General features: G+C 55.4%; 2 protein-coding genes across 39 annotated transcripts in view; one reads left to right on the top strand and one right to left on the bottom strand.

Annotated features, from left to right (window-relative positions):
- The window catches only part of Treh (trehalase), a 29,091-nt gene extending 15,283 nt beyond the window's left edge, over nucleotides 1–13,808 (top strand). The window contains exons 1-15 of one of the 3 annotated variants that reach the window (XM_003472652.5): nucleotides 1,715–1,854; nucleotides 8,026–8,126; nucleotides 8,240–8,384; nucleotides 8,461–8,548; nucleotides 10,011–10,111; nucleotides 10,234–10,326; nucleotides 10,405–10,521; nucleotides 10,627–10,749; nucleotides 10,987–11,036; nucleotides 11,162–11,356; nucleotides 11,923–12,140; nucleotides 12,367–12,478; nucleotides 12,831–12,943; nucleotides 13,182–13,232; nucleotides 13,427–13,808. In XM_003472652.5, coding sequence (XP_003472700.2) covers nucleotides 1,772–1,854; nucleotides 8,026–8,126; nucleotides 8,240–8,384; nucleotides 8,461–8,548; nucleotides 10,011–10,111; nucleotides 10,234–10,326; nucleotides 10,405–10,521; nucleotides 10,627–10,749; nucleotides 10,987–11,036; nucleotides 11,162–11,356; nucleotides 11,923–12,140; nucleotides 12,367–12,478; nucleotides 12,831–12,943; nucleotides 13,182–13,232; nucleotides 13,427–13,579 — 1,743 coding nt within the window. In that variant the 5' untranslated portion in view covers nucleotides 1,715–1,771 and the 3' untranslated portion in view covers nucleotides 13,580–13,808. Of the gene's footprint in view, nucleotides 1–1,714; nucleotides 1,855–8,025; nucleotides 8,127–8,239; nucleotides 8,385–8,460; nucleotides 8,549–10,010; nucleotides 10,112–10,233; nucleotides 10,327–10,404; nucleotides 10,522–10,626; nucleotides 10,750–10,986; nucleotides 11,037–11,161; nucleotides 11,357–11,922; nucleotides 12,141–12,366; nucleotides 12,479–12,830; nucleotides 12,944–13,181; nucleotides 13,233–13,426 lie in introns of those variants that run through there. The other 2 variants (XM_063255896.1, XM_005004951.4) reach the window with 2 other exon arrangements.
- Nucleotides 13,809–13,992: 184 nt separating this feature from the next.
- Phldb1 (pleckstrin homology like domain family B member 1) overlaps nucleotides 13,993–15,553 on the bottom strand; it is a 44,867-nt gene continuing 43,306 nt past the window's right edge. For all 36 annotated transcript variants that reach the window (XM_013155468.3, XM_013155469.3, XM_023566208.2 and 33 more), the window contains one exon: nucleotides 13,993–15,294. In XM_013155468.3, the coding sequence (XP_013010922.2) occupies nucleotides 15,154–15,294 (141 nt within the window). In that variant the 3' untranslated portion in view covers nucleotides 13,993–15,153. The remainder of the gene's footprint in view (nucleotides 15,295–15,553) is intronic.

The raw sequence follows: 15,553 nt of genomic DNA, 5'->3' as shown, positions 1-15,553 counted from the left end.
TTGCAAGCAGGCAGTCATGAGTTCGATCCCTGGTACTGATAATAAATAAACAAATAAAGAAATAAAGAAATAAAAACTAATTGGAGGTCCCATTTGATCCAGGTATTTCCCTTCTGGTTATCTTCCCAGAAGAATTAAAAAACATTGAATAGAGGAAGAGAAAAGGCCAGTGTCTCCCAAGAATCTGCCATGCTGGGTCTTGGTGAACCAACCAAGAAATCAACAATGCAGTCTTCCAGCCTGAGCTGATAGCAACTAAGGTGCATAAAGCGATTAACTGCTGGTATTCTTTGGATGATTTTGCAGGCCTGGGGCCTGGGGATGACAGTAGGCATTATAGCAAATATGGCAGACTTCCTTCTGTCTTGTCTTTGAAGTCCAATATTGTTCTCACTGTTTTGGTTTGTTCTGACTGTTTTGCTCTATTTAATATTCTGTTTTGATTGACTTTATTATATTTTGTTTTGGATTTGATTTTGCTAGACCTGATGGAATGAACAGCTCTTATGATGATAACAAGATATATTATGGTAGCTGTTATTGTTTTCCTGGTAATCTGCCCTGAAGTTCTGTACAAATTTTGCTGCATTGACTTGACTGACTTTGTTTTGTCTTGCTTTGTTGTATGGTTTTTTTTTTTTTTTTTTTTTTTGTCTTTTTCGTTTTCATCGGTACCAGGGATCAAACTCACGACTGCCTGCTTGCAAGGCAGGCGCTTAGGCCACTGAGCTAAATCCCCAGCCCCTGTTGTGTTTTAATATATTTAAAATTTTAAAAAAATTTAAGGGGCTGGGGATTTAGCTCAGTGGCCTAAGCGCCTGCCTTGCAAGCAGGCAGTCGTGAGTTTGATCCCTGGTACCGATGAAAACGAAAAAGACAAAAAAGAAAATGAAAAAAAACCCATCAAATCACAGCAATATATATGCACTCATGTTTATAGCAGCACAATTTGTAATAGCTAAATCTTGAAACAAGCCAAATGCCCACCAACCGAAGAATGGATAAAAAAGATGTGGTCTTGTTTATACAGTGGAGCACTATTTGGCCATAAAGAAGGATAAACTGGAGACATTTATAAATAAATGGATCCAACTCAAGACCATATTCATGAATGCAATAAACCAGACACACACATGTAAACATCACATTGTCTCCCTCGTGTGAGAAGCTAGAGTACACACAGTGTACAATAGATATTGTAAAATGAGAAGAAGCTTCAAAAGGAAAGAGAAATTGGGATGGGGGAATGGAGAAGGAGGAGAAAATATAGATAGATAGATAGATAGATAGATAGATAGATAGATAGATAGATGATAGATAGTTATGCTACCATTTCTTTTAGTTCACTGAAAAGAGGTTTGTGGTAACACTAACTTAAGGATAACAATACACGATGTATTAACCTCTGTTATCCTCTTATTATGTTGTTTTAAATTTTTTCTCTTTAAAATTAAAAAAGAGAAAGAAATGTTAGAAAAACGGTCCCCTGTGAGGCCGTGGCTTAGGGGCCAGCCGAGCAGTGACACCCAGCTGGTCCTGTGCAGCCCTCAGGCGCCCACCCCCAGCCCTACCCTTCAGGCTCTGAAGGCAAAATGTTGGGGTAGGGGGGGGGATGTGGCCACCGCGGCCTGAGAGCAGAGAGAGCAGCCGGCCACGTGGCCCAGCTGCATGTCCTCGGTGGCCACGCCTGGAAGCCTGGACTTTGGCTGACTGGGACGGGAAGGTGAGGAAGGAGCCCAGCCTCGCTCGCTCCGTCCAGCTCGCTGCTGCCATGGCCGTGAGGACCTGGGGGCTGGCGCTGCTCCTTCTGCTGGGGCTGGGGTCCCAGGAAGCTCTGCCCCCACCCTGTGCGAGGTAGGTGCGTAGGGAAGGCGGGGCAGGGGGCGAGGCTGGCTGAGGGCTCACAGGCTGGGGGTCAGTGCCGCAGAGCCAAGGGAGGGAAGAGGGCTTCCTGGGCAGCGCGCTCCACGCTGGGCGCTGCACCTCCGCCCAGCACAGGACGGACAGACCGGGGCTGGCCCGGGCACCGACCCGCAGCCCACTGCCCACTGCTGCCCTCCCTGCTGCTCCTTCACCCGAGCAGGGCTGGGCTCAGGATGTCCCAGCAAACCTTCTGCCCGGCGTCCCTGGCCTGGGAGTGACAGCGTCCAGAGCCTGGGTGTGGACACGTTGGTGTAAGGCCTGGCCCTGTGCTCGCTGTGGCCCAGGACAAGTCCCACCTCCCTCCTGAGCCCCAGCTTCCCTCAGCAGATACAGAGATGAGGGAGCCCACCCTGCCCACCCCACTCGGGGTGCCGCCCGCTGCACTCCACGCAGGCTCCCTCTCACCGTCCCCCTGCGTCCCCAGTTCTTACAAGAAGAGTAAAAACAGCAGCTAAAAAGGGAGAGGAACACAGCTCACAGGAACACTGCTCCCAAGCCAGAGTGAGCAAAAGGCATTTGAGAGGTGAGAGGTGATGTGTGAGCAGAATTCTGGAGGGAACCATCCCTGAGCAGATACAAGAGAGAAGGTGCAGACATGAAACTGCAATGCAAAGGCCCTGGGGCACCTTTCAAGCACTGGGAACAAGGCCTGTGCAACTGGAGCAGAGATGGGAACAGACCAGGGGACAGAAGGGGATCTGAGGAAAAGGAGACCAGGGCCTGTGCTCCAGGGGCAGGACTGGGGATGGTGCCGAGTGCTGCAGAAGGAGATGTACTTTGAAGACCGAGCTATTTAGACTTGGTGATGATTGACTGTGAACTCAGAAGGAAATGGGTGTATCTGGAGTAGTTCCTAGGTTTTGTCCTGAGCAACTGAAATAAGGACTCAGAGGGGCTGTGTGACCACGCGTTTGGCAGGCGTTAGGTTATTTGCCAAACGTGTAGAAAGAGCAGACTCACCAGCTGGTAATTCCCACGATGATGGTTTGTCTCTGTGAAGAAACCTACGAAACCATCAAAGCTGCAGCAGGCAGGAAGGGCAGAGCCCAGGAGAAGTCTCCCAAGGGACTGACCAAGCAGCACTTCCTTTTGCCAGCCACAGTGTGTGACAACACCCAGGACATCACCAACCAGAAAACTCCCTGAGTCCTGGTGTCAGGCGGTTCTTAGGGTCAGTCATAGAGTGTGGAGTACCTGATGGGGTGATCTTTGTTACTTGGTCTCCAGATCTCCAAAGGTCAATCTGATATTGGGTGGCCAAAGGCCCACTCAATAAATCATATTAGCATAAAATATCTGGCCTTGTCCAAGGTCCCAGGCAAACAAAAACAGGCAGGGTGTGAACCCAGCAAGCCTTTGCCATGCCAGCCACTGGCTGCCCGATGAAGAATCCGTGTGGTCTTTGTCCTGGGTTCCTGGGAGGTGACCTCTATGGTGCGAGTGTGTTGATCACAGGATGCCCTGACAGTTGACCCCAGGAAGATGACTTAGGGTGGATTCCTTGGTAGTTTCTGCTTAGGATATCACTCAAAATAGAGATGGGCAATGTCAGAAATACGGACAGTGTTTTTAAAGGTTGAGGCTTTGAACCGTGTTATCAGCCCAACCTCTTGGTCTTCAGGAAGGGGAGGGTGGCTGGGATGGAGTTCAGTCACGCAACCTTATTGAATCAGGAAAACCCACGTAATGGGACCCAATAAAAACTCAGGGCTGTGCCAGGTGTGAAGGCTCATTCCTTTAATGCCAGCTACTCAGGAGAGCTGAGGCAGGAGGATTCCAAGTTCAAGGCTAGCTTGGATAACTTGGCAAGACCCTAGCTCAAAGTTTAAGAAACCAAGTATTGGAGGTGTTGCTCAGATGCAAACACTTGCCTACCATGAGCCAACCCCTAGGCTCGAACCCCGAACAACAGCAACAACAATAACAGAAAACCCTCTGGACTCCAAAGACAGCTGGAACTTTCTGGATGAGGAGAACACAGAGGAGTGAGGAGCCAGGAGAGGCCATGAAGCCGAGGGTCCCCCAGCCTCTCCCATGGATGTCATTTGGCTACTCCTGATTTCCACCCCTCTCAAGCCCACGGCTGTAATAGTGGGGATAGTGCTTCCCTGAGCTGTATGGAGCTGAGGGTTCCTGGGAACCTCTGCATTCACAGCCAGTCGGTCAGGAGTGCAGTAGGCCAGGGACCCCTGAACTTAGAGCTGGCAGTCTCTCTGGGGACCATGCTGTCAACCTGGTGAGTGTGTGCACTAATTCCAGAAGGGAGGTGCAGAATTAAACTGCAGTTGGTGTCAGAAAAATGTACCATTGGTGAGAATGATGCAGACCCTTTGAAATGGGTGGTTTGGGAGGGTGGGGTTGGAAAGTCTTAAGGAAATTTATCTCCTGGGTCTTTTCAGGTTCCTTGTGATACTGAAGAGCAGCTGCTCAATGTTAAATCCTTCTTAATGGGATTTAGAGATGGTGGGTCCACTTCCTGGGACTTAATTATGCATAAGGCAATAGACTAGTAAGAAAAAAGCAAGACACAATGCCTATCCATTACTATATACAGCTAAAATGTAAGGAAGAGAGGGGCCGCGCTTAAACCCAGTGAGACCACAGGCTCCCGCTGCCACACAGGAGCCCAGGCACTGCGGTACCAAAGCGATCGTGGGAGCTGTGGCCCTAGTGAGCGCTCCAGGTAAACTCAGAGGATGTCACAATGCAAGGACTGACTGAGTCAGAACGAAAGTTCAGATGCAAATGAAGCATTTGAACAGGCTTTTTGTGAAGTGACTGTTCCTCCCTCCCCCAAAGGTCTGGTGGAAATGGAAACAAAGTCTACTTGGGGAAGGTCTCCCTACTAAGCATCAGGAAATGAAAACCTACTGGCTTGTCCTAAGAGGGCCACAGGGAGGAATTGAGGTTGATGGGACTTAGCTAAAGTCTGGATGAAGGTGGGTGCATTCGAACAGGTTTTATTTATGCACTGGTGAGGATCAAACCCAGGACCCTGCTCTAAACGAGCCCTGGCCCTGTGCTGCATGCCCAGCCCGTGTTTGAACAGATCTTGTGTGACACGGTTGTGACCCTTGCCTTCACCCTACTGTGGGAATGGCTACTGCCCAGGAACATTTCCACCACACAGTGCTGTGAAGCAGAGATGTGTGACACCTCATGTGGCCATCAGGTAGTGACCACTGGACCTTCCAAGTGGGGGCCAGTGAGATGCCTGGGAGCAGAGAGCATCTCCTCGCATAACTGTCAAGACTCTGGAGTAGGGAAGTTCCAGTAGAAGGTTTCCTGTCAGCTTGCTAACAATTGTTAGACATTGTCCCTAAAACTGAAGAACCTCGAAACCTGAAATTCCTCGGACACTTGGGCAATGATGGAGCAGCGCTCTCAGTTAAGGCACCACCTGTGCTAAAACATGCACAGACAGTATGGGAACACGCAGCTGGGCAGACAGAGTCACCGAGTCCGGGAGTTGATGGACTCTTTTCCCCTAGCACTGGCTTTGGAACTGTGCGAGGAGCTGCTTGCTTCCACTGCCACCTGGTCAGTGGCCTGGGAGCAGCTCTGGGGGGGGGGGGTGCCCAGGGCTGTTGGCTTGTGGCCCCAGCTCTGTGCCAGGCAGCCTGCTGTTTGGAGGCTGTTACTCCCATCAGGAAAAGATGAGACTAAATCATTGTGGGTTAACCTGCCATATATGTTTTCTGCCGTTGTGTACTGAAGAGAGATGTATGTTTTGTGCCTCAAAAGCCTAATAGGGTTACACTGAGTGTAACTTAATCTGCGGTGCCTGAAGTTGTCCCGCAGCCCCCTTCCTTGGGTGAGGACGGAGTCTGGGCAGCCTGGGAGATGCCTGCAGCTCTAGTCCCGTTAGACGCTTCCTTCTCCGCCGTGTGAGTAGCTGTCTGTCTGCATTTGCCCGTGTGACACACAGTGGCACGGGCCATGCTGCTGCTGCTTCATTGAGGCATACCCAGGGCTTTCTGAGCATTTAATTATCAAGGTTTACTCTTCCACGGTGATTAACCTGACACACAGTCCAAGGGGAGGGAGTAGCTCCCGGAAACTTTTCCTAGTACTCTGCCCTCCTTTCTAGTGGATGGAGTCAAAGCCTGGGGCATTCCCACAGCCACACTCAGTCCTCAGCAGTTGGCCCAACTCGTCACCTTATTGTGTGGCCAGGGCATCAGAGCCGGGCTGCTCAGTTTTGTGGGTGTCCACTGCAGCTCATCAGGTCCCTAAAGTAAGGGACTCTTGGCCAGCGCCTGGCTCTTCTTCCTGAGCTGGTATAGCTTACGTCACTCCAGGCAGCAGTGCCATGTTGGATTTTCCTCATCATACAACACGTATGTTTATTTCCTTCCCCTCGGCTCCCATCCTCCTCCTCTCCACTAGCCATTGATTTTTATCAAGCTTTTCCATGTTTGGAGGCATATTGGGTTCACCCACTGTGTGGTGCAGATTACTGGTAGCAATGTGGGTCTAACAGGTTACCCCCTCTGGGCTCCTTCATATAGGATAGGGGTGCAAGGAAGCAGAATTAGGGGGCTGGCTCAGGCTGCAGGCAATGCAGTTGTTTCCCTGATGGGCCCACCAAGCTAGATGGGTGAACCCACCCCATGGACTCTTCAAACTTATAAAAAGGCTTCAGGGTACAGGTGGAATTCCTCGCTTGGGAACCACCCCTGCTTCTGACACCCACAAAAGGTTCTGGTCCTAGGATCACTGTATCAGGTAGGAAAAAAAGTATCTGGATGATGTGGGGGGAAACTGTACAGTTCTATAGGCGACGCCCCCTTTCTCCAGGCCCGCCCAGATATCAGGGAATCTGTGCAGTGGTCACTTTTTCTTTGCCCCTTTATGTTGCATGTGACCACACTCTTGTGAAGATGTGTAAGCCACTCTTCCGTGCCTCCCCTATTTCAAACAACGAGTGTTAAAATTGGTTGAGCCATTACTCTGAAGAGTTCTCACAACACAACACGTCCACTAGCTGTGATGTCCCTTGACCCATTCTTGTACACTTCTATTTATTTATTTAGTTAGTTAGTTTTTGAGACAGGGTCTTACTACATAGTGCAGGCTGGCTTTGAACTCACTATGTAGCCCAGGCTGGCCTCAAATTCGTAGCATCCTCCTGCTTCAGCATCCCAAGTGCCGGGATTACAGGCATGTGCTACCACCACGCCCAGCTCTGCTGTGTTTCTTGATCTGAGAAGAAGTAGCCCTGTAGCCCACATGGGTGCAGTATCATCCAAGTCAAGATAGCATTTTGCAGAATTTTGAGCATTTGCATCTACATCCAGTTAAGTGCAGCTACTCTAATGCCCGCCCCCAGGTACGTGTAGTGCTTTCCACAGACTGTGACTCTTAAATAGTCAAGTTTCTCACGGCTCATCTGCTAGGCTACTGGCCAGCAGCTTTTTGCAGTCACTGAAGAGCCATTTGTGGAGCAGGTGCTCCCAGGTGGCCGCAGGATTTATCATCGCCCTTGTGGCTTCCCAAGCTGGCTCTGAGGGCAAAGGGCTGCGGGCACAGAGGGCACCTCTTGCACCACCTGCAGTGTGCTCCTGAGGGAGCCGTTGCCCTGCCTTCTTTATCAGAGTGGGGACTGAATGTCACCAAGCATCACAGGCATTTCGGGTGTTGCGTCCCACTGTCATGGAGCTGTTTCACTGAGTGCTCGAGAGTGAACTGGTGATTCTTTCTCAGACGGCATCTCTGTTCATCTACATCTACAAATGTTCTGGTTGAAGGTCTCAGCAATCGCTGCCTGGGACAGCCCTGACTTTGGTCATAGTCCCTTCCACACGAGGGTACTGTGCAGAGCTGGTCAGTGCCAGGCCTCTAGCATGTTGCTGATTAGAGAGCTAAGCTCCTTCCTGCTCCGTGCTGTGTCCAAAGATCAGCCAGTGAGGGCCTGGGCAATTATACCACACAAGCACCCTGCTCGCTCTCAGCTCTGTGTGTCCCTACCACCTGCAGACGGCCACCACAGCACACAGGTGCCCCGTGCATGGCACAGCCTCGGAGAACATACCTGGAGCAGCCTTCCCAGGACTCTCTCGCCCTCTCTTCTGACCCACTTTCCCCTTTATGTCTCTGCAGCCAGATTTACTGCTATGGCGAGCTCCTGCATCAGGTTCAGATGGCCAAGCTCTACTCTGATGACAAGAACTTCGTGGATATGTCACTGTCCAAAGATCCAGGTGAGGCCACCTCACTTTCTGAATCTTTACTCAAAGATAGCAGGGCGGAGGGCAGGTGCCTCTGATCACACAGGGCTCGGGGACTCTCCTGACCCCTGCCGGCTGCTCTCCAGACCAAGTCCTGCAGAGTTTCCGCGCGCTGGCCACGGCCCACAATGGCAGTATCCCCAGACAGCAGCTGCAGGAGTTCGTCCATCAACACTTCCGGTCTGTGGGGCAGGAGCTGCTGGCCTGGACCCCCGAGGACTGGAAAGACAGGTACAGCCTGGACAGAGGATAGGAGACGCCCTGCTGACAGGGCTGCCTGCCTGAGCCCTGCGGGGCGCTCTTTCAGCCCCCAGTTCCTACAGAGGATTTCAGATACCAAGCTGCGTGCCTGGGCAGAGGACCTGCACCAGATCTGGAAGAAGCTGGGTAAACAGGTAGCAGTGTACTGGGCCTGACCCAAAGTGCTGGGGTGCGGAGAGCTGTGCCTGTTAGGGACCCACAGCACCCCAGAACACACATGTTTCCTGAAAACACACCCTCTTCCCGCTTGCTTCTGGAATGAAAGCCCTCTAGAAAGCACTGCTGAGATCAGAGGGGAGCGCTGCTCCTCACCTCCACCCCTCTGGGAAGTCTCCCCAGTCTCTCCTGCCCCCCTCCAGGCTCCCCTCTCCCCGGGGGCCTGGGCCAGCTCTGGCTCAGGGACAGTCACTGCATGTCACTGCTGCGTGCAGCTGAGCCCACGCCCAGCACAGTCCTGAGGGACTTTCTCCCTTGCTCTGAGGCTCTGCGAGCCGGTGGCTTGCCCACAGCTGCCCAGGTCACCTGCCCCTCCTCTGCTCGGCCTGTGGCCTGCTGCTCCTGGCACGGGGAACTGCTCAGGGCCCCTTTGGCAGCTCGGCCCCCTCGGGAACGCACCTGGTCCTGTTGGTCTGCTGCTCCCTCAGAATGAGCAGGGCGGGCTGAGGTAGAGGCGATGGGAATGGGCAGAGAGAGGACCTGATGGGCCTGCAGGCTGCGCTGCTCCTGCCCTAGCCCGCCCTTCGCCTTGTCCTCCCGCACCCATCATGCCTGGGGAAGGGGCTGGGGCTTGGTCCCCACCTGGGCCAGAGACTTGGGGGTCTCATTCTCTAGGCCTGGCTTGGTGGTGGGATATAGGGGGACATAGGGGGCTAAGGAGAAGAACCAGCATCCCCGTACCCACTTAGCTATGCCTGGGTCACAATGATGAGCGCTATCTGTCGATTCAGTTATTTTTCTCTTTGCTGAGATAGAACACCTGATACCCAAAGTTAAAGAATAAAAGGTTTATTTGGCAGTTTGTAGAGGTTTCAGTCCAGTGTTGGCTGACTCCCAGGCAGGCTGGCGGGGCAGAGGGGCACTGGAGAAGAGAAACAGTTCATGGCACGCAAAAGGCAGGAAATCAGGAAAAGCAGCAAGCGACAAGCAACCCCAGCAGCCCTCTTTCTGCCACTTATTTTGTGTCCAGGTTACGCCCTTAGCACTCACCTCTGGGGCGGGGCTTCCATTAGCCACGCCCACAGCCGTGCCGAGCCAATCTGTGGACTAGTTTAGTAATCACACCCTTTCAATCCCAGTTTCCCATACTGTAGATCCAGCCACCCCTGAAAAGCCCCACCTGTAGGACCATGAGACTTTGGAGGGGACCTCTAGATACAAGCCATTACACCTGTCCAGTGCCAAGCTGAGCGGTCAGCTTCTATACAGCATCAAGCAGTCAGAGGCTGGCACATGGGGGCGGGTGAGGACACCCAGCCTCCAGCAGCTGGTCCTTGACCACGCGGCCAAGCGGCAGCAGACACAACCTGGTTCCCCAGCTATGGCGTCAGTGTGTCCCACAGCCCCCGCCCCTGTACTGTGCCCCTCTCCTGACTCCAGATAAAGCCGGAAGTTCTCAGCAACCCTGAGCGATTTTCTCTGATCTACTCAAAACATCCTTTCATTGTGCCTGGCGGGCGCTTTGTTGAGTTCTACTACTGGTGAGTACCCAGGGGACCCCACTGGGGCCAGCAGTGTGAGGGAACTCTGAGCTAGTGCTCTGCCAGCCTGGTGTGTGGGGCAGCGAGTAGCAGTGGCCTGATGCCTGTCTGCCCTTCCCCAGGGACTCCTACTGGGTCATGGAGGGTCTGCTCCTCTCTGAGATGGCCGAGACAGTGAAGGGCATGCTGCAGAACTTCCTGGACCTGGTCAAGACGTAAGAGGAGGCTGGAGGAAAGGCAGGTATGCCTCGGGCTCGGGCAGAGGGCATCTCAGCAGGCCCCTATCTCGGCAGCTATGGACACATCCCCAACGGTGGACGCATATATTACCTGCAGAGGAGCCAGCCGCCCCTCCTGACCCTCATGGTGGACCGCTATGTGGCTCACACCAACAACACCGCTTTCCTGCGGTATGTACCTCACCTGTACCGCCCTGCAGGCCTCCCCCTCCCTGAGACCTCTCAAGGCGAGGAGCTGGCCCAGGCTGAGGTGTGGCACGTGGGACTCCATCCCAGGGAGAACATCGAGACCCTAGCCTTGGAGCTGGACTTCTGGACCGTGAACAGAAGCGTCTCTGTGAACTTGGGAGGACAGAACTACACCCTGAATCGCTATTATGTTCCCTATGGGGGACCCAGGTGAGGAACCGCCCAGCCCAAGTGTCAGTCCCATGTCCTTCATTGGAATGTGAGCGTCACCAAGACAGGGCTGCAGGAAGAGGAATTCATCCAGCCTCTCCGATGTGAGACTGAATGTGCTCAGCCACCCAGGGATGTGGGCCCCTGGGCAGCTGAGTCAAGAGGGCTGGACCTTCTGCTCCAGCAGAGGGCTCAGTGCCTGCCAGTGCCAAGCTGCCCATCTCTCCCCTCTGCTAGGCCGGAGTCCTATAGCAAAGATGAGGAGTTGGCAAACACCTTGCCGGAAGGTGAGCAGCACCAAGGAGGAGGGCAGGGGACAGCAGCTGGACCTCTGAGGTGCGTGTCGGGCCTTGGTCCACTGCTACGTTACCCTACAGCCAGGCCTGGCCTGGTGCCCTCTCTGTCTTTACAGGGGATCGAGAGGCTCTGTGGTCCGAGCTCAAGGCTGGGGCTGAGTCAGGTTGGGACTTCTCTTCCCGCTGGCTGGTTGAAAGCCCAAACCTTGACTCGCTCAGTAGCATCCAAACCAGCAAACGGGTGCCAGTTGACCTGAATGCCTTCCTGTGCCAGGCAGAGGAGCTGATGAGCAACTTCTATGCCAGACTGGGTGAGTACCGGGGGAGGGTGCTGGCCGTGGAACTGCTGGTGGCCCCATAGCGTGAAAGGCTCCCCAGCCTGATCAGATGCCCTCAGGAGAGGCCAGTGCTACCAACACGGGGGTACAGATGGAGCTGTCACATGCTCACTCTGCCTTGCTTTCCTACATGAAGGTCTCTAGGGCCTGTGGGAAACACTGCATCCCAAAGCCTCCCACTTCCTCTGCCCAGTGCTGCCCTGGGGCCCCTCAGAGCCAGGAAATCCATAGATCCAGTGTCCTGTGGAGGATAAACTCCCAGCGGACACACCATTGCTCGGGGATTCTGCAAACTACAAGTGTGGACTGCAGGGAGACCCAGCCCCAGGGCCTCAGGACAGCTTAGTCACTGGGGAAGAAGCCAAGTGGAGCCAGGGCTGAGGGCGTAGTTCAGTAGAGCACTCGCCACACGTGCCACACGTGCACGCTGGGTTTCATTCCCAGTGTCACAAAACAAAGAACAGAAAACGAAAGGTAGTGTAGAACCATCCAACACATGGGACCCAAGGCAGGCTCAGTCTAACGGCAGTGTCTTCCAGGGGACGATGTCCAGGCTGCCAGGTACAAAGCCCTGAGGAACCAGCGCCTGACTGCCATGCAGGCTGTCCTGTGGGATGAGCAGAAGGGGGCCTGGTTTGACTATGACCTTGAGAACATGAAGAAGAACCTCGAGTTTTATCCCTCCAACCTCGCCCCACTCTGGGCCGGCTGCTTCTCTGACCCTGGTGTTGTGGACAAAGCTGTGAAGTACTTAGAGGTGAGGGGACAGTGGGCAGCTGTGGCCCCTGGAGTAGGACCCTCCTGGCTGAGCAGGGGACCTGGCAGGACCAGCTGCGCTTGTTACCTTTTGTGGCCACCAGAGGGCAGCAGAGAGCCAAGGAGAGAAGGGCCAGGGAGGGCACTGCTGGTTTCCTGAGGGTCCAGGGTACTGGCCCCGTGTCCAGGCTCCACCCACAGTCAAAGCAATGTCTGGAACCTTCTAGGACAACCAGATCCTGACTCACCAGTATGGGATCCCGACCTCTCTCCACAACACAGGCCAGCAGTGGGACTTTCCCAATGGCTGGGCCCCCCTGCAGGACCTGGTCATCAGAGGTAGGAAGACAGGCATGGGGAACCCGCCAAGGCCCAAACCCGGACTGCAGGACTCCGCTGTCCTGCGACTGGGGAGGCATGAACAGGGATGCAGGGCCCCTCGCCCTTTCCCTGGCTCCTGTCTCTGGCTTCCGCCCCATCAGCAAATTGTTCCATCCCACCTGTCAGTGCGACCAGCCTCCTCTCTCCCTCCAAACCCAGACGCTGGATTGCCAGCAGCTTGGCCTGTGGCTCCAGAAGGGAGGTCTCAGGGCCCGGGCCTCGCTTCCTCCTTGGGGACAGAGAGCCTGGCCTCTGCCCTACCTGGGGTGGGGGGCTCCGGAGATTCAGGTCCTGCTGGGTTGGGGTCTAGGCTTGGCCAAGTCACAGTCACCTCAGACCCAGGAAGTGGCTTTCCAGCTGGCCCAGAATTGGATCCGGACTAACTTTGACGTCTACTCGCAGAAGTCAACCATGTATGAGAAGGTGAGCTGACACGGGGTCTCCCCGCCCCGTCCCCAGGCCCTCCCCAGGGGAGGTGGGGAAGCAGCAGGCTTTGCAGGGCCAGGGCCGTGGCGGCACCCAGTGGCCATGTGGGGTACTGCAGGGGCAGGCGCTGTGGGCAGAGCTGCTGCTCCCCAGAGGCCTCCGTGGTTTGCTGGCCTGGGGCTGGAGTGGTGGCCTGGGGACAGTGTGTGAGCGCCAGTGATGCTCTTCTCCGCAGTATGACGTCAGCAGGGGACAGGCAGGAGGCGGAGGGGAGTATGAAGTCCAGGTGAGCAGGCCAGCACCTTATAGGGGACTCCTGGCTGTCACCCCAAACAGCTTGAACCCTCAGGCCTCACTGTGGCCACCTGCACAGAGACTGACCAGTGCTCCTTGGCACCCCAAGAGGAAATGAGATCATATCCCCAAAACAGGGCTTGGGACTCCCCCCAACTCTGGCCAACTGGCCTTGCCTCTCTCCAGGAGGGATTTGGCTGGACCAATGGAGTAGCCTTGATGCTCATGGACCGCTATGGTGACCGGCTAACCTCAGGGACCCAGCTGGCTCTCCTGATGCCCCATTGCCTAGCAGCCACCTTTCTGTTCCACCTCCTGCTGGGCTTCCTGTCACAGTGACCATGGTGGCCCCAAGGACTGACCAGGAGTGTGGCTTCACCCCACTCATCTGGCATGCCACTGGGCTCCAGGTCCCGCCTCAGGAGCCATCTGCACCTGGCCTAGTGTGGTGGTGTGAGCTGGTAATGCTGGGAAGCTGGGCTGCTGGGTAGCTTAGGAGACACTGCCTCAAATAAAACACAAAAATAGAAGGCCCTGGGCTCAGTCCCAGGCACTAGAAAAAACTGCACCTTCCCTCCTTCTGCTTATCTCCAACCTTGTCCTTGTCTGACGCGTGTCTATGGCAAGGCAGTGGCCTGGAGGCCCAGGGCTGGGACCTGCGTCCCTCCCAGCATCTCACAGGGGGAGATGTCCCTTTTCTGAGGGGAAACCTAGCCCCATCACTCCAGGAACCCAGCCCCCCATCACACAAGTACATAGCCCAAATGCTTTATTGTTCTGCTGAAATGCTTAAAAATACTGAAAAACTCCCAGCCCAGGCCCAGGCGTCAAGGGCCCAGTGCTGGGGACGAGGGCGGGGAGCTGGGCTTAGTGTTAAGGCGCGAAGGGCTGAGGCCGGACAGCGGAGGCCTGGTCCCCCACTCTCCTTTTCCGTCACCCTTTGGAGGCCGAGGGAGGCGGCCGGAACGCAGGGCCCTCCATCTGCAGCTCCCTCTGCTCAGGCTTTGGGCTGAGTGCTGAGCAACCCTCCCTTTCCGCCAGCCCCGGAGGATGGCCCGTGGGCTTCCTCTCCCACACACAGCACTGCTCCTCTGGCCGTGGGTCCCCAGCATCCTCCCTTCTGGCTCTAAGCAAGGCACAGTGGAAGGGAGAGGTGAGACGGGGGCAGCAGGCTGTGCGTCAGGGGGGAGACAGCCAGGGAGCAGGTGTTCGTCCCCCCCCCAGGTGCCCATGGATCTGGGCTGGAGAGATGACGGCAGTACCCTCAGATGGCCCACAGGGCCCACGGCTGGAGAAGCGTGGGTGAGCTGCGAGCAGGCAGTTAGTACTACATTACCATGGCAATGGAGCAGTCGCCATGGAGACTAGGGCTGGGTCGCCAACAAGGGGACGGAGCTGGGGCCTCCAGGCTGACACTTGAGGTCTCTGGCCTCTGGGCCCAGGAACAAAAAGTATAAATGGAGGAGAAGGCGAGGCAGAGCACGCTGCCTCCACTGCTGCCCAGCGCCGGGGGTGGCTGTGCTCAGCCCCCTCGAGGGGGTGAGGCAGGAGGGGATCTTTGGCAGATTCTGGTACCATAATTTGTCCTTTATGAAGAGAAAACAGGCTGGAGAGAGCAGATGCCGGGTCAGGGCCGGGAGGCATTCTCCGACAGCTCTTCAGCCCTGCGGCCGGGCAACACTGACGAGGTCTTCACGTCCCGGGCGCCCAGGTGCCAGCCCCTGCCCTCCCCAGCTTCCCTCTTCCAAGCCCAGAGCCTCACGGGACTGAGCTCATGGCAGAGTATCACCAAGTCTTCTTGCACCGAAGCCCCAGGGGCACTTTGTCCGCCAGGCCTCTCTGAGGCCGGGGGTGAGCACGGCAACAGGTGCAGGGGTCCGAGGGCAGGCTGGGGGTCCCAGAGGCCCACGCGGTCAGTTCATGAACTGAGTGTAGCCCTCGGCCCCTGTGACGATGACATCCATCCAGATGCGCATGGCCTCTGCGGACGGGGCCACCATGTAGTACAGCCGGTCATGGGTCTTCACACAGAAGGTGAGAGCTGGGTTCGGGCTCTGGGGTGGGGGGGAGGACAGGGCTGGGGCTCACGGAGGCCCAGAACACCCCGCCTCCCCTGCTGCCTCTCCCGCCCTGCCCCTGGCAGCCCTGGAGCTTAGGGGTGGAGTCCTCAACGGCCTGAAGCCCCATCCCACTACTCCAGTGGCCCCATACGGAAATGCTCCCCCTCTTATGCCATGGCAGTGCAGGTTCTCTACACCCTTGGGACCCCAGCAAGGGCACATCAGGCTGGGGACACTGTTTCCTGCACCCCTG

Source organism: Cavia porcellus, unplaced genomic scaffold (assembly GCF_034190915.1).
Source record: "Cavia porcellus strain 051 isolate PalLab524CR breed Dunkin Hartley unplaced genomic scaffold, mCavPor4.1 scaffold_9, whole genome shotgun sequence".
In the NCBI taxonomy this organism is placed as follows: Eukaryota; Metazoa; Chordata; class Mammalia; order Rodentia; family Caviidae; genus Cavia; species Cavia porcellus.
This window is presented reverse-complemented; position numbering and strand designations above follow the sequence as displayed.